A 23,450-nucleotide genomic window follows, 5' to 3' on the forward strand; every position below is an offset into this window, starting at 1 on the left:
ACATCCTTCTGAGCCTGAGTTTGTGTGTTAATTTTCTTTGTGTCCTCTTGTTGGTGTACCTAGAAACAGTGTGTCACTAGAGAGTAGTCTTGATAAAACATCTGCACTGAATGAATCTGCATGCAGCTTGCAGGAATAAAATTTGGATAATAATTGCATTCCCACACCTGGACTAGTCCTGTTTCTGCTTCCAGTCAAACATTGTTTGGGGTGATAGATGCTGTGTCAGAATAGTATTGTCAGTGTAGAGACACCTGTGGGTTGGTAATAGTGCACTTTGAGGGAATGTGGGTGATAAGATCTCATAATGGGTATGCAGCCTCTTAAAGAATAAAAGCCAGTTTGTTTGAAAGTAATGGCATATCTGAAATATGAGTAGTGTTTTTGTGGACTTTCCAACAGTCCTTAGTGGAATCTGTGTGTCTTGATTTTTCTTAACAACCTTTCGAAATATCTTATTAGAATGCAGGATTGCGAGGCCAGTAATGAGAATATACTTGTAGCTTAATTTGCATTCTTTTTCCCTTATATTTGCAGGTTTCTCTATCTGATGGATCCAACAGAAACAAAGCTAACATGTAAGAAGTATGTCCTCTTAATTTTTAGTTTGACTTTGAATTCCATTTTTAAAAGCACAGGTGTTTTGGATGGGTGAAAAAAAGGAAAGATTGCCTTGCAGATTTCTGCTATGAAGTCAATTGTCTTCAGAATCTGAATATTCACTTAGTTCATTTCTGGACATCTTAGTTTTACAGGGCAAAGAATTTAAAAATGTGCATAAATGAATATGGGCAGAGAGAAAGCAGAAAAACCCATTTTTTAACAAGAACAGCCACTAGATTGTTGCATTGACTGTGTTTTCCTGCTGCCTTACATGTACTTTCTGATGTGTAATTCGGTAGTTCCTGCAAGTTTTCAACTCTTCTGAGGAATAATTGCTTACCCTTTATATCCAAATAAATTTATGAACCTGAAGAAATATTCATCCAGCTGGATACTTTATTTCCTAGTGCTGAGCATTCTGTGCACATGGCTGTGCACTACTGTGATTGTATTATCTCTTAAAAACTTGGTGTTACTTTGGGCACTGTGTTCTGTGCTTTGAAATGTTGATAAGGATTATTACTGTCTATGTGTTCTCAAGAGACCTTATGGATAATGGAGCACACTTCCCCTCCCCCCCCCCTTGTTTTTTCCCCAAAATGATAGCTTTTTTCCACAGTGATAAAAATACAGGGTTTGGGGTCAGAAATTTAGAAGTTGCTTATCCAGAGTGCATTTATTGGAACATTAGCGAGGGGGAGGAGAGGGTTAGGGGAGAACATCCCTGTGCTCTAAAGGTCTACAGAGTCCATCTAAAACTGACTTGAGATTTTGTTCCAAAGTGTTAACTGAAAAAAGGGGGCCTTCTTTCCTGTCAGGTGGAAAGTTTGTTTCCCTGAAGTATCATTGTTCACATAACAGCTGATGGGTTGCACTGTCCAAATCTTAAGCATCCAAGCTGGATTTTAAGTTTCCAGCAGTGTGGTAACTCTAATGCTATTATGTGCCTTCTTACTGGGAGGTGAAGGTAGGGTGAGGGGACAATTGCTTTGTTCTTTCTTATGAGTGTGTGATTTTCCTTTGGTTTCCAGAGGGCCAGTGCTGTACTGAGTGGCTGTGTCAATGGGGTAAGGCTTCTCCTATTTGTTTTCTTCAACAATTTTAGAGGTTCTGCAAAGAAGCAAGCAACTTGCAAGGGAAAGGCAATATAACTAAATGTATAAGTTAAATTTAAATGGTTAAATATTTATTAGAAGTTCCTTTGCCCTCTCTCTGCCAATATATCTTGTCTAGAGCCTTTACTATCCTTCTCTTTAAGTAATAATCCCACTCAGATTTATGTTAAAACTTCATATAAGTTTATCCTAATAAAATTGCTTCCTGGTTATATGGGAGGAAAATATTTAATATTTGGCTTGCTGTGTTTTCTCTGATGTACATCAACAGAAACAACTGAGTTATCTACAGTGTGAGTCTATTATTTTCATGTGTGCGTGGCATTTTAGCTTTAGTTAATGATTTACAAGACTTAGTTAAGTTTAACGCTAAATATAGATAGATGCATCATTTTTTACAGCGTAATATTTGCTTTGTGCTTACTGTGTTCCAAATGCTGTGTAAAGAAGTAGAAAAACTTCATGTGGCTCAAGTCCAATAGTCACTCTTCTATGCCTGGTTTAATCTTCTAGCTGTATGAGCCGCTATTGTTAATCTAAAATGCTCTTGCTATTTTAGGAGATGCCTACGTAACGCACATTGCCAGCAATTGTACTAAATACTTCACTGCTGAACCAGTTGCTCAGGTACCCTGCCTGTCTTTGTTGCTATGGGAGATTGGAAGACTATTACTGTGCCAGTGCTGCCATCAGGTAAACTGGTAATATTTTGAATTTGGTGGATTTGCTAACTTTACCAGTGATGTTATAGCTGCTAAAGAGAGTGAGATTGGAGTTTCATGCATGACATGCTTGACTAGTTAAGCAGAATGTTAAATAATGTGTAGTACATACAGTGCTTTGTTTTGGATTGAGTGCTTACAGAAATGCTGCTGTAAAATACTGTCCTTTCACATATATATAAAGGTTCTAAGACTTTTCAGTCACACTTTTTTTAATCACACCTTTCAGGATATCTTGCGTTTTCAGAGGTTTCTTCACATGTTCTAAATCCTATTGCCTCATAAATTGATTACAAATTTATTAAAGTAGTAAATATTTTCTTGCCTGCTTCTACCTAGTGGAAGAGTAAATCACAGCATACGCTTAATATGAATAAGGATATTATACATTCTATAAGAATTTCATTAAATGCACAGCTTCTACATCTGTGTGGTTAAAAATTGTGTTGTAGCAAGCCAATTAGGAAGAAAGGTTGGGCAGTTTTTTTCTTGGCAGAGGAGTAAAATTTGAAAGATATGATACCTTAAAATGTTATCGAGTCTTTAAATCTCCAGTGAAAATTTATCAAATTTTTCATTGTGAATTGTTTAATATGTCGTTCTAGATGAAATTCTGAGCTCTAGACTTGTAAACTTCTGTAAATAATAATTTGAGTAGTTGGGGATTGTTTTATTTTTCTTTGTGATGTGTAACTATTATGCCTGACTTGTTTCTTAATGTTTTTCACTTTTTTAGATAGCAAAAATACTTTTCAGTATACCTCAGAAAAAAAGATATCTCCCCCAAGCATGAACTCACAAGTGCTACGCTTGCCACTGCCTTCATCCAAAAGCATGCATAGCTTTTTCAGTGCCTTCTGCACAGAGGAGAATATTGAACAGAGTATATCCTATCTCAATAGGGTAAGCCAGATCTTGTTTATTGGAGGTTGTGTGAAGGTGACATTAAATCAATTGTGGTAGTAAAGATTCACTGGATTAAGAAGGCTTCTTTCAATGCTCAGAAGCCTAAGTTGGTGGGGAATAGGATTCCCCTCCCCCCGCCCTAGCATTTCACCTGATAATTGTTTCCATCTCTTGGAGAATTGTGAGAGACTGATCCAGTTATTTATTCCCCATCCCCCTTGTCTTTTACCAGGAATTGACAACACTGGGCTTTCCTTCTATTTATGCGGAGTCCAAAGGAAAAGAATTAAATTTAGTATCTATCATAAATTGCATGAATGAATTGCTTGTACTGCAGCACAAGAACCTTCGAGCTCAGGAAGAAGTAGAAATGCAGCATCTGAAACTGGGTAGTGATATGGATCACTTACAGAACTGCTATGCTAAATTAAAGGTAGAAAACAAGATAATTCCACCAATATTATGCAGCACTTATATTTAACAGATACTGTACATTCTTAACAGTGAGTGCTTTTTTTTGTTTTTATCCCCAGTACTAATCTGAAATTGTATTTGTATCTGCATTTTGGGGTTTTTTGAAGTCTTCCAGCTGAAAATTCCTTAAAGTTAACAAAATATGAATTAATGAGAGAACTGAAAACTTATTGAGAATTGTGGCCTCTTTAATCAAGGAAGATGGATGACTGTTTGGATTGGAAGTGTTAATGTATGCTGTGGGTGAAAATGTTAAACATTTCATATCATTCAGTATCACTTAAAAGGATATGCCCAGCTCTAAAAGATAAATTCCTAATATAATCGTAACCAGTAAAAGTGTAGGTAGCACTTCTAGCGTGTGTCACAGGGTTGTTATCAGTCTTCCTCCATATCTGTAGCTTTTTCCATGTATTTTTTTTATTATTGGACTCCTTGGATAGCTGACTACAAAGACTCTTTGTAAGAATTGCTCAGAAGCTGTTGTCAAAACCAAAGTTACTAAGCTTCGTTTTATCACAAGATAAGTACATGCACGAGGCCAGTCACTGTGAACTAGCTGATATATTGGAAGTTCACTGCCTATGCTGCTTCATGGGTACTTGTATGTGCAGTCATATTAAAGTATTGTCTTTCCCTTGATTCTGTCAAGAAAATAATAATAAAATAATTTCAATGCATGATTCGGGGCCTTCTAGGCTTGCTTTTCACTAGGGCTGGCCAGGACTTTCTCCTTGACAAATACTACTGTAGATTCTCAAAATCATAGTAGTACTTCTGCTGAGATTGGTCATCCATGTAGAAGCATGTCAGTGTGACATTAAAAATCATGTGTAACTGCACTCATTTTTATACAAACACTATATAATGTTGGGTTCCAGAACACTGGAGTTACTTTCCCTAGACAAATGGCCTGGGGGTGGGGGGGAAACTTGTTAGTACTACTTCAATCCCAGGGCATTTAATTTAGCTGTCAGTTTGTAAGGTTTTCCATGCAAATTCTTTCAGATACCATGCAGCAATCCTCTTGACTTCACTATTGTGTTACCTATATTCTGATGTGGTTTGCTTAGAAGTTCTTGTTGCTTAAATATCTCTACACATCTGTAGCTCACTACACGTTCGAAGACAAAGAGCTTGTATGTAGTGTTTGGCTCTGTCATTTAAGTTGGTGATTTCAGGTTTGTTTGAGTCTCATATTTGTGGAAAAAGACTTCTAAAATGCTAGTTTTGCATAATCTGTTATGAGATCATCTGTCTAGCCTTAGTCTGTATATGTGAAATGTCCCACTTGCTTTGATATGGTCACAGTCTGCATATCTGTGTTAATTGTTCCCTTGATTATTTAAGCATTCCAGTAATACTGTAGTCCCAAATTCATACAGGTTGCTTAGTATCCACCTCATTATCACAGTATAGATATACTTACAGAATCCTGACTTAATGAAAAAGTAATAACTGTATAAAATATCTGTTAAATACCAAGCCAAAGTTTTGTTTCTTGTGGGGCAGGAGTGTTTCTTGTACTGAAGAGTCATGACTCTTGCTCCAGAAAATAGAACTAACTTGTCATTGAGAATGCAAGATCATCCCCAAAACATCAGAGATCAAATATATAGGCTAACTTACTCTAAGTGAGGTGGTGTGGCAGTTTGGTTTGGGTGGGGTTTTTTGTTTTTGGCTTTGTTTTTTTTAATCCTTTGCTATTAATTCTTATTAATACTGAACTATCAATGCTTTTTCTAGGAACAGTTGGAGTTATCTAAAAGGGAAATAGTTGGACTTCAGGAAAGAGACAGACAACTGCAAAGCAAGAACAGAAATTTGCACCAGTTACTTAAAAATGAAAAGGATGAAGTGAGTTCTCTTCTACATTAACAAGTCATTACATAGATATTCAATAATACGATTTTTTGCAAGGAGTCCTGTAATTGTTCACTTTAAATTTGTTCTTTCACCAAAGTGAAATTGGCATGTTACATAGGGATAAATAGGTTCTGTAAGGGATAGGTCCAAGTTATAACAATGGCAGAAAGTACTGCAGAAATGCACGTGTGCATTTATCTGAGGCTTTCTATACTTTTGAGCATAGCTTTATCTTAGAATGTTTAAAAATACCAAAAAATAGGAGGGGGCAACAGGATTCAGTCACATCCTCAAACCTATGTGTATAGGAGCTTTTCTTTGGTGTTTTTTTTGGTTATATTGTAGAAGAAAGCAAAAGACCAAAAAGAAGGGAGGTGGGGGGGAACCCAGCCCAAAAGCACGGTCTCATTAAACTTGGGAGTCTTGGAAGAGCCAAGGTCAGAAAACACTTTGAAATCCAAGACACCGCTTAATTTGGGATTTGTTTCCAGTGTGCCCCTTCCCCCCTCTGTACTGTATGTACCTGGCTCCTAAGTTTCTGTGAGTGTTCTCTGTGTTCACAAACATATTCATACAGTTAGCAATCATAGTACTCTCTGTATATAGTGAACATCCTAAAGTTCCAGCTTAAAATATTGAATGTGCTGTATATTTGTAAGGTTAAAACTGATGATTCAAAAAAACCCCCCAGGTATTGGTAGTACAGGCCAAGAATGTGCTTTATGATATGCTTTAATGTTCTTTTAGACCAAATGGAATAGTCTGTCTTCCAGCATCCTGATGCCCAAAAGAAGAAGAGTTTACTGTGGGGTGGTTTTTTTTTTTTTAGTGTAAACCTAACAAGCATACTTTAAAGTTAAACTAGATCCTGAACATTAATTACTGAAACCAAAAATATGTCTTTCCTCTGCTCTGATCAATAAAAGTGTTGAAGAAGGTTACATGAATTGCCAGAACATGACTTCAGTTGTACGTCAGAGGAGCTATAGTATTATAATATGTTGCTTATGGTGTTGGCTTCTGCAGAAAAGAAACTAAATTCCCCATGATAAGTCTGAGGTCAGAATCCATGGGTTGGGAGAGTTCTCCTGATTCCTTTTGTCACTTCCCTTCACCAGAAATACAGTTTAATAGAAACATCATTTTGTTTCATGTATTTGTTTTGGTTTTCTGAAGAAATGTATGTGTGTTTGCTTTAGTTGAAGAAATACAGTTTTTGTGGGGTTGCTTTTAGGTACAGAAGTTACAGAACATAATTTCAAGTAGAGCTACACAGTACAATCATGATATGAAGAGGAAAGAGAGAGAATATAACAAATTAAAGGAACGCTTACATCAATTAGTCATGAACAAAAAGGATAAAAAGATAGGTAAGTAAGCTCTGAATTTTACTACAGCAAAATAGCATGTTCTGTATGTTAAAAAATGTTTAAATTTGGTTCTAGGTATCTTTAAAGTCAATATGGCCCTCCTCTTGTAGATTTTTATTTGGATGTCAAAATCTTACATAAGATGTAATATTTCATGTTAGCTGACTGTGTAAGGCTAATGAACTTTTATATTGTGTTCCATAAGATTGTCTACCAAGCACAAACCTAGATGGAGATCTTTACAAAATGAGTTTTTTACTAGGGAGAATTACTTGGAATTAATTCCTAAGCTAAAGCTGCGTCTCCTCTGCTTTCTTGCTACTGCTGCCATCACAAGACTTTGGATAGTGTCAGAAACACTGTATTATGCCCACCAGTTACAATTGGGAAGGAACACTGCATGAGCGCTTTTCCCCTTGAGATATTACAGTCTACTTGTGTTAACAATAAGCGATGAGAAATTTTAGAGAGGAAGTAACATAAGATAGACATAGCATCTAGTGCTATGTGAAATGAGGAGAAAAATCTCCTTTATCATATGAGTACTCATATGTTGTGCTGCCCAAAAATTGTGTTCAAGATATTCGTCAGTGCTGTTTAGCATGAGTATAGTTTTTTGTGGTGTGTTGCTGAAAATAGCTATCAGTGTTATGTAATAGATAAAAATATCTGCACCTTTTGGTTCATATAACTGGCCTTAGCGTATTTACATAACTCTTCTCCAGTGGAAGAGAAGTCCTGCTCTTCCTCTCTTATCCCTCCTGCCACCTCTGAAACACTTGTCTGTTTGCCAACTGTAGTGCATGTTGTATTTTAGTAAGCTGGTTTAGTGAACTAAACCAGAAGAAAACTATTCATGTCGTTGCCAAGTTGGTTTTCTGCTGATTTAGTTTTCTGAAAGGGCTTGTGGGTAAGCCAAACCAGGTTAGGACACTGTAGCAGGAACACCTATCTTGGCTACAGAAAGTCTTTAGGTGTCAGCTCAGTAATCTCTAAAAGCCTCACTCTGAGCTCAGCAAAACTTGTGGCACGTTCTTGACTCCAGTTGGCTAATACTAGCTCAAGTATCAGTGAGGTCAAAATAACAGGGTTTTAACCTAGTTACTGTTTGCTTGATAGCTAACTAGAATTGAGCTTGGACCACTAATCTCTAGTGATGTTGTTCTGGGGTTTTTGTTGTTGTGTTGGTTTTGTGGTTTGTTTTGTGTGGTTTTTTGTTTTTGTTTTTTTTTAATTCAAATGTGGACAGAGAAGTTTCTTTGTTTTGAGGAACACCTTGTGAAACATCAGAATATTGCTTACTTTAAACTGGAGATAAAACTGGCATTATTGCCAGAAGAAAGGTTAGAGTTGATACACCATTGATATAAAGGCTGAAATAGGCATGAAGGTGCCACTAAGAAATGCATAAAAAAGGTAAGACGGGATGAGAATACATCCCTTCGTGAGTTTCCAAACACAAAAATTATCTTCTTTCCTTTATTATCTTATTCTTACTTTGTGAAGCAGGGCAATGGGGTTTCATATGGGTTTGAAGATTGAGGGGGATATTTGGGTAATGTGGTCTCTTGACAATAACTACATGTAAATGCAAATAGGTAAATGCAATGTCATCTGAATACTTATACATTTGCATGTTTCACACTTTGAAATATCCTTTTCATTTGTAGCTATGGAAGTTCTAAATTATGTTGGTAGAGCTGATGGGAAGAGAGGTGCGTGGAGGACTGATAAGACAGAAGCCAGGTAGTTGTCTTAGAACAACGTTAATTGAAGCATATATTATGGCTGTTACACTGTTACTGTAAGGCTTCTTCTTCCAGAAATGAAGAAGAAATGTACAAAGTTCTGTTAAGTGATTATGAACAACGCCAAAAACAGCTTTTAGTGGAAAATGCTGAGCTGAAAAAAGTTCTTCAGCAAATGAAGAAAGACATTATTTCACTTCTTCCACCACAGAAACAGAAACCTAAAGAAAGGTCTGAAGATGGGCCAGTAAGTATTCTTCAGTAAAATTAAATGTGTGGTAGTTTTGGTATAGTGGTGGAGTAATTTGATCATAAGAAAAAAAAGGCATTGCAGTGGATTACACAGCCAGTGCTGTGCTTGAAATCCATCCACGTTTAAATGTTCTACTGTCTGTGAACAATACCCAGTGCATTCTTCCCAGTCAGTCAATGGAAAGCTTGAAAGTATACTTTGAAGTAATTTTAAATGCAGTGGGTACCTGTATGTAATTCTATATAATGATGCATTTTGGATTTTGTCTGCCTTCCATACTAAGATGTTGATTCTAGCTTTCAAGGTGCTTATGCAAAGAAATCAGGCTTTGCATAGAATCCATGGGGGTGGAGGAAATGTAGTTAGGGTGCGCTCCTATAGTACATGGACTAGAGTAGCTGTTAGTGCCTTTTACAGAATTGCTGGTATGTTCAAGGAAAATGTTTGATTTCAAGTGAAATGGTTTGTGTTTTTTTTTGTTTCCATGTTTTAAGTATTTCTTTGTTTACACAGGATACTTTATTTTTATGGAACAGCACACTGCACATTCATTGTTTATCAGAGAGTTTGTTTATTCCTTTTGCTGATTCCTTGCTAGAAGTTGCAGTTCTGTCTTGATGTCAAGAGTGAAGTAGGGAATAATCTAGAAGGTTAACTTGAGCTTTCTCTTAGTAGGAAGAGAACGAGTATCCTGGGCATAAGAAAGAGTTGAAATATGGAAAACGTGCATAAAGGCTAGATTCTGGGAATCATTCAAGATCAATGGTGTACTAGTAATAGGATATTAAGAGAATATGGACACTCTACAGAACAAAGTATGAAGTATTTCCTATTACAGCAAATAGTACATGTTGGTACATAAGAATGTGTAGATGGAGCTTTCCAGAGTGTGCTGTTTCTGTGGAATCTAGTGCTTGCCATTTCAGAAGGTCCCCTGTCCTGCTCAAGTTGTACTACTTCCTTTATTTCTGAGCCATCTCAGGTACATTTGTCCAGCCCCAGACTGTGCTGTGTAGAAAAGCACTAGACTGTCTCTGGCCACTCCTTTGTAAAATGTGAATAACTTTTTTTTTTTTAACTTCACTGGATGACTTGCCCCCTATACTATACAGAATTACTCCCATGTGTATTTAGTGAAGTAGTCAGTAATGTGCAGTATGTTAACCTTTACCTTAAAAGTTCATCATGTAGGATGTCAATAGATCTAATTATTACTATAGGTCAGCAACAAGAAATTGATCTCCAGTAATGGGTGTTGGGTATAATTTATAGTATAAAGCATAAGCTGGTACCAGTTCTGTAAATGGTCATTCTGCTTCTAGGATTCCAGTGAGGCTAGGAGTGTTTGGCACAAACTTGAGTACACTGTGAAAATCCAGCTGTGGGAATGGGATCTTTATAAACTTGTATATTGAAACAAACTTGAGGAAAAACTGGGACTTAGTGCTCTGAAATTCACTGTTCTTGGGTGATTAGACAAGTATTTGTTAACTGTTGTAAGCATTAATAGACTACTAAGAAAATACTAAAAGCCTGCACTGAAACTTCTGATTAGTTCTCTTGTAATAGTACTAATTAACCAAATTAAGCAGAACAACTACTTACTAGATAATAGTAATTTCTAGTAGTAGAATAATAATAGAAGTACTTAGTACATGCAAGTCTCAAGTAGAGTTATTTCAGCAGGGTTGTAGGGTGGTGTGGGGTTTTTGGTTTGTTGGGGGTGTGTTTTTTGTTTTGGTTTGGGTTTTTTCCTTTTAATGTATTTCATGCCTTCTCTAATTTCATGCCACTCTAGAATTGGGGGTAGTTTTTTGTCATGATAGGGACACTGCTTGGGTTTTTTTACATTTGTCAAATTAATATTAATGGGAAAAATGTTGCTAAAAATCATGGTTTTGCAGAAATAAATTATATATTTAAGACAGTCTATCCCACAACGTGTATTTTACATGGATTATTTTTTTGTTTAGAAGTACTGGTTTACTTTGAATGTCTGAAAACAAATTTCTGTTTAAAATATTGCATCTGATAGTTCATGCTTGTTTGTGGCTCTTAACATTTTGGTATGAAATCTGAGCTCTTATTGAATCCCTTGAAGAATAAAAAAAAAAACCCCAAACATCATATTTCTAAGTAGAAATGCTAATTCATATTGATTCTTAGAAGGAAACATACACCTTGGAGTGTGGTAGCTAGTGATGTAGTTGCATCATTTATCACTTTGCTTCCCGTCACAAAATAACAGCCATGAAACTAGCCAGACTGTCATACTATTACAGTACTAGCCAGAGGTCTACTCTAGACTGGGCTTTCATTGTGTTAGCATATATAAGTAAAGGAATAAGATGTTTCTTTATGAAGTGACATAAAACTCTTAAACCAACAATAACAAAAAACAACCCCCAAAAACCCCAAACCAAAAACCTGCTTTGTTTTTATATGTTGTTTCACTCCTTAAGATCTCCTGTGATCCAAGTTTGAAAGAAAGTGCTTACTGCATATGTAAATTAATTACTTTGATGCATTTGAACTTCCTGGTTTCGTACTTCCCGTGCCATTTTTCTTATCTGCTTGTAGATAAAGGGGATTGTATAGAATCGTTTAGATGCTTGAGAAGTGGAGTATTCATGCCAGGTATTCAAACAGCTATAGCTTTTCAGTTTAAATCTACTAAATTGTCCTGGGCTAGTCTTCTCTCAACCATTTAGACTTATGTTTTAACTCTTCGAGATAGCATTCAGGTTTGATGTTTCAACAGTAGTGTAAAATGGAAGTGGGAGAAGGAGGTGCTAGTTTCACTCTACCTTCAGTGTGTTACGGGTTTTTTTTTATCATGGAGAAAAATAAGGCAGAGAAATTACTTAATTCTCAACAGGAGAAAATTTTTGTCTTAAATCCTGTTCATGCTGCACAGTGAGCTTATGGGCAGCTACCACTTAAGTTTGACAGTAGAATTCAGCAGTCTGAACTTCTCTAGCTTGAAGATGTGTGAGAGTGAGTGAGTCTTGCTAGCTGATACACTCTCTCTGTGGTGGGGTTCTGGGGACTGCCAGGTCACTTCTGTCTCTTCAGCATTATGCTATCAGGGAACTGAACTCCCTGACAGTCAAATTTCCCTGGATGGAAAAACCTTTCCTGTATATAAGGGTTTTCCTTCTCTTCAGTAAATTCAATCCATATACATATTTCAATAAACAAATACACGTATTTGGAGTGGTGGAGTGGTTTGCAGCTTCTTGTTTCTGCTTCTACAGGTGCTGTCAGACCTGGAGGAAGACATTGGAGAGTTAAATAAAGAGAATATGTGGGAACTGTCTTGTGAAACTGTGCGAGAGCAGCTTACCAACAGCATTAGGAAACAATGGAGGATGTTGAAAAATCATGTTGAAAAGCTGGATAACCAAGGTGACGTTTAACTGTATTACATGTACATGTAAAATGCTACTGATAATTCCATTTCCTATCATGCTCTTAGAATTTATTTTACTGACTATCTAAGCTAAAAGAAGCTAAAATAGAAGGAATTGTGACCTGGTAGACTTTCTCAAAGGGCTTGTGATTGGCATTTTTCTGTGTGAGTTTTACTTGTAGGTAGTTAGGGAAGCAATTGCATACCAAGCCTGTTATCACGAGAAAGGACATGATTATAGTTTGACACACTAAACAGCAACTTTCTAAATAAATAATTATTTCTCTTTTGAAAGTACATGCCCTGTAGTAATGTTTGTTGCCTTTCCTCTCCTTTTTGAGATGTTCAAGTAATGCAGATATAACAATTTGAAGTATTGCAAACTGGATGCAAAATATGTAAATCCTTCTCAGGAGTCCAGGCTTGCCACATCCATGCCTCTGAGGCTTCTTGTGGCATTCTAAAGTGAACTGGCTGATGGTATGGTGCCGGACTCTCCTCATTTCCAGCTGTTAAACAGCATTAAAAGACGGCTAAAAATATATAAAATTCTTTCCTAGTATTATTTTCCCATGCAAGCAAATGCTGCTGCTACCACAGGGATGTTTGCAGTCAAGAATAAGACTGAGGTCACACATGCAATTGCAAATAAAAGAGCAGATGGTCTATGGGAATATGTTTATACCATAGAAAGGATTTTAAAAACACTTGTTCTGAGTAATATTTGATTCGGTGTAACTAACCGAAAAAATAGTTGTAAGCATCAGAAAAAATCTTTCAAGTATTTGCTGTTTTCTTGGAGCCACTTTTTTTTTTGGATTTATAGAGATGACCGTAGTCTAGTCCTTTAGGATTCAATTAATGTTCAACGCTGGCATCAGGGGATCAAAACTTGGCTCATTACAATCACTGTGATAGCTATACATGAAATTAAATAAAGCAGTATGTAATTATACAACATACATTTTATTCCTCTCTAATTCATTCCCTTACTAGGATGAAAATAGGCACACAATTTTGTTAGCTCTGTTTCTCCTTCACAGGACTTGAAGGAAAAGGCTTTCTTTTTATATCTATGATAAATATAGTTACTGTCTTATTTTTATGAAGACACAAGCCCTTCAAAAATAGGCTCAGAAGAATAGGCTAACAGCATGTTAGTGAAAAGAAGTCTTCAGTTGTCTGATTTTTCTTTTAAATAACTGCTGAAACAAGTGGGGTTTTTTTGTGTGACACTTGTATTGCAGTGCAGGCGCTTGGTTTTCCTTGGGGAATGTGAAGCACTTATGTCTTCATTGCCTTTTTTTCTGAACTGGATTATGTGCATAATTACATGTGTAGCACCAATTCTAGATCTCTTGTTTCTGATAGAAGTGCTTTTGAATACACTGTGCATCTGTCTTTCAGGATGAAACAAATACAGTCTAAAACTTTTTGCTATTGCTATAAGTCCCTGATATGAGGGACTTTTTTGTTTTGCTTTTTTAAGTAGCTCTTTTTCCCCCCCCTTAGTATCACGTGTACATTCAGGAGCTTTGAATGAAAAAGATGTCATTTCAAGAGAAGACCATGAGCTGGAAACTGAAAAGCTAGAGTTAGAGATTCAGCAATGTAAAGAAATGATCAAAACTCAGCAACAGCTCTTACAGGTAGTAGGCTTTAATTTTTCTTCTTTGTCTCAACTGAATCTAAGCTTTTTTGTTTTTCTTAATGTGCCACTTTTCTCACCTCTGAGCCTTTTCTATTCTTTAATGCTTTTTAAACAAAACATCTTAATGGTTGGTCTGAGTATAGGTGTGCTAGTGGGTTAGTTAGTACCTTAATGAGCTTGTAATCCTGGTAGGAATAATTTTGGGGGATAAACAAAAGTGAGGAACGCTGATGAGGTCAGCTGCCTGAACAGGGATGTGTTGCTTGCTGTCTGAAACTCTGCCCTCACCAGCCACCAACTTGATACTTCCTACATTTTTTTCCATATTAAACGTCAAGCATTTTTCTGATACAACTGAACCTGTGGAAATACTGCACCTCTTAACAGTCACTCCCACATTAATGTTTGTGTCTTTTGTTGCTTTATATCTGCAGCAGCAGCTTATGTCTCCATGTGACGATGACACCACTCTGTTACTACAGGACTGCTATTTGTTGGAAGAAAGAGAACGTCTTCAGGAAGAATGGAGACTATTTCGAGAACAAAAAAAGAATTTTGAAAAGGAACGAAGAAGTTTTACAGAAGCTGCTATTAGACTAGGACTTGAGGTATTAGAATAATGGAAAGGTATTAGAAAAGGGAACTCCTATGGAAGATGAGTTACAATTGTTAAGTAGTTTTACTGTTCTACACAAAGTGCAGCCATCCAACAATATCTCTTTGCTAACACCTATAGAGAAAGATCATTCCTATACTGTACAAAACATCTTTGGTCACTGTAGGAGATCATTCTGTTGGCATTTCAAAAAAACCCAAGGTTTTTTGTGTGTATTGGAAAACAGCTGTTGCAACTGGAATGACCCATTTCTGTTTCAGCTTTTGAAATGTCTATGTACTTCCAAAAATCAGTCCACTTATTCACTAAATCCTTTATTAGATGCTGCTTAAGTTTGGTTTCCTACAAAAGCAAGGCCTGTGCAAATTTCAGTCAGATTTGGCTGCAGGGCTGAATTCTCAAAGGTACTCAATTCCTAAACTTTTGTGAAAACCAGTGACTGTTGCAGAAACGCGAAGTAATTGCTGCCTTTCCCTTAGTAGGATTATTCTCTGTTCTGTTCTTGTAGTTAAGATGGCGAGTAAGTACACATACTAGAAGGCAGTCATGATAGATGTGTCTCTAAATGAGCTCCAGCATGTGTCTCCGTTGGCCTAGCCAATAGTTAGGGCCAAGAACATGAAGGGGCTTACAAGTTTAGCAGGGAAGGGAGGTCATGATGATGTGGTTGTGAAACTATGATGGTGCAGATATGACAAGAAAAAAAGACATTGAAGGAAAAAAGAAATAGACTTTAGATTTATTGCTTACAGAACTGCTTGCTTTGACACACAAAGGAGAAAGTTGGAGTGGGATGCGATTAAAATTTATAAAACTGTGGATTCAGTTGGTCAGACAAAAGCAGTACTATTGTTCACCAAATCTCTCAAGATTAGGACTAGAGGGAATTCATAGAAACTGCTTGAAATTAAGTCTAAAACATATCCAAAAAAGGTACATTTTCATATATCAGGTAGTTGACTTCTGGATTTTGCTGCCATAGGAGACTGTGAAGGTAATCAATACCAGCAGGTTCAAAAAGCAGTTGCCTAAGCTCATGAACAACACATCCACAGATGGATACTAAAAGGAAGGGACAAGAGGGTGCCTTCCAACATCTCTAATCAAATGACTTTTGGGGCTGGGAACCTCTGAGGTAATGCACTGCAGAAGCGGCCAGGTTCATCTGATCTCATAGATAGCATCTCTTGTGGCCATTGTTGGAGACGAATACTGAGGTGGATGGACAACTTCTCTGACTCAAGACAGCTTTTTTATTCTTGTGCTGTAAAATTTACAGTAAAGAACATAAAATACTTTAGATTTTACTTGAGATACTGGCACAACAGTAGTTCACATGGTGACAAATATTGACTCAGACCACTACATATAGATATGTATTCTTCAAATTTTAATTTAATTTTATTTGCATTTTAATGAGTTTGTGAATTTCATGTTGGACCTTGAATTCAGTTTAAAAGTCTCGAGTGATAATAAATGATAATTGTCCAGAAATGTTTAGGACTACATCGCAGCATAAGTGTAACTACCCATGCTTCTGCTTGTTAAAATGCTTAAGTATGAAAAGAGAAGCAATGCTATAAGCTTTGTAGGTGTTTGAAAGTTTGCATTGGAGTTCAGCTTGCTCTATTTTCTACTGACATAGTAGAAATAACTTTCTATAATGGGGACATCCTCTTTCACTGATGGTTTAGATGAAATAGCTTGTCGCCTGATTCCAGAGCCATTGGCTAAAAGACAACCTCCAAAAGATCCATTGTTTTCCTTTTCTGTGCTCAGAGTGATTGGAAAATGAAACAACCCCGGTTTTTTTTTCTGCCCCAGTTTCGGACAGAAGTAATCAGTGCTATTTTCAATGTCATTTTTATCTGTTTAGGAAAAGGCTCAGGGTTGAGGATTAAGCAGTAATCCTTATTGGCAGCTGCTCAGAAATGAGGGCTACCTCCAAGAGGTAGTGCTACACTGAGGGAGAAGGGGAGCACAGGAGGCAATGATAGGAGATTGTGTCACTGGAGTGGAGAACAGTAAAATGAAAGGATTAGTGAGACCTCTGTGAAACAAACCATGGGGTCTGGCTTATAAATAAATACCTTCTCAGCTAATCCTTGTTGGATTCAAAAGCTTGCTCACGTGACTAATTCTGTGTTAAACTGCTGGCTCTCCTTAATTACATGGACATGTTACAATTTTTGCTTTCTTAGATAGTCCACGTTAAATTGATGCTATTCTAAGTTGGTCATAAGTGTACACTGTAATTTCTTTTCCTAGAGAAAGGCATTTGAAGAAGATAGAGGAGCGTGGCTGAAGCAACAGTTCTTAAGTATGTCTACTGATTACAAGCACTCTGAAAATGTGACAACTCCAAGTGCCTTCTTAGGAAGCAAGTATTTGGTTCAAATTATGTTCTTGTAATGTGTTTCTTCTTCCCCCCTTTCAACCAGAAGATGCAAATATGAACAAAACTATTAAAAACCCAAAACTTCCCAAGACAAATTTACCATGTATTTGTATGCTTCTACCTGTCAGGGTAACTGATGGTTCAAAATCTACTTTTAAAAAGGGAATTGTGATAACTTCCTCCATGATAATTACTTATGGAATTAATTTATATTTGTGAAGTGATCTGGTGAATGTCAAGTACCTGACAGCACAGCTGTTAAGAATGGGGAACTTTTAGAATTACTAAATTAAATATGAGCATACTAATTGCCAAGGTAGTTGAAGAAATTGTGACCTATAGAGATCTGTATAGATTAGAAACAAGTTTTAGAAACAAGACCATCATAATGTGAAGACAGCAGCATTAATTATTTGAGGTGAGGTAATATTAAACATATGTACACATATTCAGTAAAAATCCTTTGGAAAAAGGAATAGTGAAAAGAGGATAATGATAATGAAAATAAATTTGAGCAATAAACAATTAAATTTTAAGATTCAAGTCTTCATAAAGGAATAATTTCTTTAGAAAAGATAATGAAAATATGGCTATATGACATACAGTTCGGAATATTGTTTTTATTGAAAGTATTTTTTACTTCCTTTCTTCTATAACTCTTTTCTTTCAAGTTGGTAAGTTTATTTCCCATCCCCTCATGCCTGAATATGCATGTGCTGTGTTTTGGTCTTCACCACTGAGTCTTCAATACTTTCTGAGGTGTGTGGGGGAGTAGGATGAGACAAAAAAAAGGGATGGGGGAGGAAAAAATAACAGCAATCTCTGTTAAACAGATTCTTGTTGTGGCAGCCAACATTTAATGATAAATGTGTGAAACACCTGGCAAGTAAAGATAGCTTGAATTTGTATTCTTGTTAGATAAAGTAGCCTGCCTCATGTCTTCTGGGTTCTCCTTGTTTCTCCTCTGTGCAATTCCTGTAGCACTTCTGTAAGTGTGAAATGAAATGATCTTCCACAGTAGGAAAACTTTTATTTTTAGGAACAGAATTGAGATTGGCTGTTGCTCATGAAGAATGACTTGATTTAGTGATCTGTGAGCAACTTGAGATCTGTTTAACATTCATTGTACACTAAAGCTTTTGATTTGTAATTGCCTTTTTCCAAATTCTAGTGTTTCTGGATATTTTTAATGCCATATTTTCTCTTCTAAATGGCATTCTTCAATCTTACATATTCTAATCTTAAGCTACTGGATAATAGTAATAAAAACAAAAATATGTCTGTCACACAGAATCATACTCCATTTGGATATTACTCCACAGGTTATCATTAGAATTGTTTAATGTTAAACTTTCCTTTTTCACAACACTTGTCCAAAAGCTCTTAATTCTGTAGTGCTGTGATGAATACTGTAGAATACAGAATCATTCTATTTTTTTTCCACTTCACATGAAAGCTTTGAAATCTAAGTGTGAGGAAGAGTTAGCGGGGATTGATCTGGCCCTGCCAAGTTTGACCATGTCTTTCCATTGACTTTAGTGATGGTTAAGTTCATATAAACACTAAGGCATCTAACTTACTGCTTTTAATTTTTTTCTATACTCTGGCAAGTTTGCACATTTTAATGTTGGTGTTAATTACTGTATATGCATGCTGGAGAAGTTTTTACTTAAGGAGTAAAAAAGCTTTATCAATTGTAAAGTGAGAAACTTTACATTTGAGTGACTTCAAACTTGACTTCAATATGACTGTTTGCAGCAGTGGTGGTTTTTTTTTTTTTTCATTTTCAGTGTTCATTTTCAGACTTTGAATCCTATCTTTAACATAACTTCATTCAACAGCATTAAGTGTACTTATGAAATTTTATCACAGATCTATAACAAGATTTATTACTATAGACATGCTGTAATATGGGGGTTTTTTAAAGCAGAAGACATAAAGAAGCAAGTCTTTCAAATGTTTTTGGTTGCACTGTGGTTTAACCGATGACTGTGTATCTCTTAGGTTCTGACCAAGACAATCGGTTACCAAAATCTACATCTCAGCAAAGAAAACCTCACTGTATGTTGAGTGGTCCTGTTTCAGCAGAACCTTGCCAGACCTCTCAGTATATTACACATAACAGGTATCTGAAATGATGTTGCAGGTGATTATTTTTTATAGTGCTAAACTCTACATAGAGCACAGAGACTAAGTTGTGATAACTTACAGAAAGCCTAACCTAAGGCTTACGACTGATATAAAACAAAACATATTAAACATTATATCATAAAAACAGTATTGTGTTTCTATCTGAAGCATAATTTACTTGCATTGTAACATTCTCTTTTTCCCAGTTCCAGTGCTGCATCAAAAAAACCCACTGGAGATAGCAAGTCAAATCAGTGGGTGGAAAGTGACAAAGAAGAAACGGAGTAATGCACAAAGTCATGGGAAGATTCTGGAGTTGGCACTCTGCTATGTATAAACTTGCACATAGAACAACTGCCTTAGACTTCCTAGGGTTGCCTGCTGGGTTTTTTGTTAGAGATTTCTTCATAAACTTACCATTCTAAAGTGAAACAGAATGCTGTGAGTTTGATTGTTCTTCTAGAGGATTATGTGGTGATCTGGATTGTGGCGTGTGTATGTGTGTGCATATGGCTTTTATTTTTTAGACCATTTTTTGCCTCTTTGTCTTGCAACTCTTGAAAGAAGATAATTTAAGATGATATAAAAGCTTTGATATTTTTCTAGTGACAGAAGCTCTGATTCTGTGTATGAAGCAATGGTCTGAAACTTTGACTGTAACGACATATTGGATCCTAATTTCATCACAGGCAGAGATAGCACTTTTAGAAATTGTTTAATTATTGGAAACATTCATTTATGTCTCAAGTGTAACTGGCATTAAAACTTCTTTTGCTTCAACTTGAATGTACAGTATACTGTAGATTTTTAACAAAACAGGTTCTATATTTATTAAGTTGCGTGATTTGAAAATACCTCTTTGATATTTCAGATGACTTAAAGCGCAAAAATCTTTATATATTTGTAAATAGACAAAGTGATTATGCTGAGAAACCGTGAAATGAAACACATGCATACATAATAATATTATTTTACATGGCATTTTAAATTGTTTTATAGTGATACTCAGTTTACAGATGCATTAGGACTTTGAATGGTTCAGTCAGGAACCAAATTATTTCAAATGTGAACAATAAACGTGTAATTCTATTCTAAGAAACCCTGGTTCTGTGTTTTGTGTGCACTAAACTTTTAAGCTATTGTGGTGTAGGGTATACACTATGTCAACAAATCTGATGCTGGTTTTGTATTTTGTTAGTTTTTCCTTTTAATTTACTCCAGAATCCTTTGGTGTAGCCTTTGGGAAATCTGGTTTGTTTATAATGTAAAAAAAATAGCCAAGTAGAGGTAAGATGTTTCAAAGTCTCTTCCACATGACTCAAAGCATGCACTTTTCCTTGCCCCTTACAAATCCATCTTGTCTCTTGTTGGGTTTTCATCCATCTTTGAATGACATGTGTAGCTCTGATCCTAGTGTCATTAACCTTTTAGAAGATAGTCTAAGAAACTTCTGCCTTTCGCAGGGTCATAGGAAGGAAATTAACTCTGAAGTTTAGAATCCTTCACTGAAAACACCTTGCTGCTCTGCCTGTTATCTTCAGAATTGGATGTAATGGAGTGATTGGACTACCTGGAAAAATAGCAACAGAATAACATAGGGAAGAGAAACTGGAGTTCTCCAAGAAGTTAAGACAGAAAACTGCAGTTTCTGCTCATTAGTTCAGTACATTGAGTTACAGCTTAAGATGAGGTAGTAGCCAATGCAAACTGCAGAGGATACTTGTAGTATGGTTCTTGCATAGCACCCTTAAAGAAGCAGGAGTGTATATAATGATATTCTTGGTCAGCTTTCTGCTCAATAGGTAGTCAGGCTAGAAATACAATACAAATAACACCATATTTCTTCTTAAATATATTTCTCCAGTTCTGCCTCAATAAATGGGTGATCACAGTCATGTCACTTAATGAAAGGGTTTAGCAATGTATAGTTACTGTTGGGCTTGCACCTTCCCCACAATGTGTTGGACAGCTCTTGCCTGAATTTTAGTTATGGAAGAATAAATATACATATTCAAAAGACATGTTTAAAGATGTAAAGTGGAGACTTTAATATATTGGCAATTAAGTGGGAGAACAGTATTCTACATGTAGGATTCTTATTTTCAAGCTAGTAGGTTATTCCAGGCTTGTAAGTCCATAGCTGAGGCAGTACCAGTATGCCACTAGGGGCTGCTGCTCTTCTGAAGTAATTCAGGTGTGCTCCCTGGTGCTTTATTGGGACACTTAAATGCATTCAGTTTAGTTGGACTTCTCTACTAGACAGTTTTTCTTCATGACAGTAATTTTTAGGATAATAATGCCTTTGAAGAACTAAGTAATTTAGCTATTTAATCTTTTGTTTGTGCCTATTGAATGATTGGCAGTTAATAAACATTTTGTACCCATTTTTTCCTTTAACATTCTGTAACCCGTCTTAGAAGTGGAAATTCATTTGAATGCCTCCATGGAAGAACCAACTGTGCTAGAAGTCTGTATGCAGTTGAGTCCTGAGCTGACCTCTTAGACCTGGTCTGGAAGTCTGGGGTATAGATTCAGTCCTGTCCCTGTAAAGAAAGAAAACATGCCTAGAGTTTTTTGGATTGCTCTATATGCAGTGATCAGGAAGCTTTTAAATCTGAAGCTACTGCTAATAATGGTATGAATACTGCAGGTGGTCTGGTTGGTAGTATGGTGACATTGTAATACTTCACTGTGGTGGAAATAACTTCAGGATCTTTCTTACTCAAACTGTTGGAGAGCAAAGGGGGAGACTGCTTGCAGGAATGTGATCCAGGTGTGTCACTACGCACAGGTGCATGGTTGAGATAATGGAGCAAGTGGCCTACTTAAGAAGGAACAAGAAGTACTGACTGCCAGTGACTGATTAGCATACAGTTATTGTTAGCAATTTCAGTATTGTTAGCATGATACTGAAAAGATGAGTGGTTCTCTTAAACTACTGTGTTTTATTTCACAACATCTTTAGATATAATATGCATTGCTGCTTTTTCAGCCTACATGATGAGAGACTGCTTTTGCCATAAAAATCAGTCTGATTAGGTATGAGAACTTACTTTCCAGGATTAGATTACAGCTGTTAATTTTTTTCCCTTTCATCCCCAGTGGTTGAGGATCATACAATATAGCTTTTGCAAAACAGACTGTATAGCAAAAAATAAATAAATGAAAACTTTACTTAAGTAAACTTTCTCCCTACAAAACAGCCCTCTTCCTAATTTGAAGGACTGCTTCCACCAGCTTCTGCAGACTTGCTCCATTTCAGTTGCAGCAGGACAAAAATATTCCCATGTGTATGAAAAAAAACAGACCATATCCTAGCTTTTTCTCAGGGATTATTCTATGTACACTTCAACCGGGCCAAGGTAACTAATAAATCCCCAAGATAACATCAATTTAAACAGGTTGTTCTTGAAAGGAAAACAGAAGTATTTGCAGGGTAATGGCAATGCTGTGTATGTTGAATTAGCTTAGCTTCTACTTGTGCTGCTTTTTTTTCTTCTACTTGTGCTGCTTTTTTCTTCTTTTTCTTTTAATTTGCAGTTACCACAAAGCTTTTGTGTGTGAAGACATGTAAGACAGCTTGCTTTTACTTTCTTCCCTTCCACCTCCACCATCTAATTTGTGAGAGAAGTAGATGACAAGATATGAAAGGTTGATATAGTTGGGTCTAAAAACTGGTCCCAAGAGAAATGTTCATATTATCTCATGATTTATTTATTGCTTTCAGACAATACATCTGACCTCTAGTGTTCATTATATCCAGCAAGTTGCACTGTTGTTAAAAAAAATAAAAAAAAAAAAAATCCCACCATCTATATTGTGTTGTAGTTTTCACACTGACACAGTACTCCTGTTCCTTTATTCAAGTTTTGAGTTGTACAGGATGTGCAACTAACTGGAATGCATAACAGGTAAGTTTGTTCTAAAGAAATGTTCAAGGATAAAAAATTAATTACAATTGTATGGAAGAGCTTGCCAACTTCATAGTGAAAAGTTTGTCACCTGAGGCACGAAACATGCTTGTTCCCTTTAACATAATAGTAGATGGATAATCATGAAAAAGGAGACCTTTCTTGCTAATGTCCTCCTCAAATGTAGTCTTCTACAGGGAGCTGGGAGGCAGTTCCCAAAATAGAGGTTGCACAACCCCAGGTGGAATTACACCCAGATGAAATCTGTTTGGAAA

At 36.3% G+C, this 23,450-nt stretch overlaps 1 protein-coding gene across 3 annotated transcripts; it reads left to right on the plus strand.

The window, feature by feature from the left end:
• The first annotated feature begins 547 nt into the window (after nt 1–547).
• SSX2IP (SSX family member 2 interacting protein) lies at nt 548–20,355 on the plus strand. 3 transcript variants are annotated; one of them, XM_075509244.1, is made up of 15 exons: nt 548–585; nt 1,635–1,670; nt 2,278–2,411; nt 3,177–3,343; nt 3,579–3,779; nt 5,567–5,677; nt 6,921–7,056; nt 8,727–8,802; nt 8,880–9,051; nt 12,315–12,465; nt 13,982–14,118; nt 14,555–14,728; nt 17,005–17,116; nt 19,139–19,259; nt 19,471–20,355. In XM_075509244.1, exons 3-15 carry the CDS (start codon nt 2,369–2,371, stop codon nt 19,550–19,552), a joined length of 1,683 nt encoding a protein of 560 aa, XP_075365359.1. In that variant the 5' UTR covers nt 548–585; nt 1,635–1,670; nt 2,278–2,368; the 3' UTR covers nt 19,553–20,355. The 3 variants fall into 3 exon arrangements, with proteins under 3 accessions (XP_075365359.1, XP_075365361.1, XP_075365362.1); XM_075509246.1 differs by having other exon boundaries at nt 14,603–14,728; XM_075509247.1 differs by lacking the exons at nt 17,005–17,116; nt 19,139–19,259; nt 19,471–20,355 and adding an exon at nt 15,722–15,929.
• Nucleotides 20,356–23,450: the final 3,095 nt, after the last annotated feature.

Source organism: Mycteria americana, chromosome 7 (assembly GCF_035582795.1).
Source record: "Mycteria americana isolate JAX WOST 10 ecotype Jacksonville Zoo and Gardens chromosome 7, USCA_MyAme_1.0, whole genome shotgun sequence".
Taxonomy (NCBI): domain Eukaryota; kingdom Metazoa; phylum Chordata; class Aves; order Ciconiiformes; family Ciconiidae; genus Mycteria; species Mycteria americana.

What these genes read in the sequence shown, in the direction of transcription:
- SSX2IP (XM_075509244.1), top strand. Translation starts at nt 2,369, where the DNA reads ATGGGAGATTGGAAGACTATTACTGTGCCAGTGCTGCCATCAG. An exon ending in AAAGGTCTGAAGATGGGCCA is followed by an intron (nt 9,052 to 12,314) that starts GTAAGTATTCTT and finishes CTGCTTCTACAG; the next exon opens with GTGCTGTCAGACCTGGAGGA. An exon ending in CAGTATATTACACATAACAG is followed by an intron (nt 19,260 to 19,470) that starts GTATCTGAAATG and finishes TCTTTTTCCCAG; the next exon opens with TTCCAGTGCTGCATCAAAAA.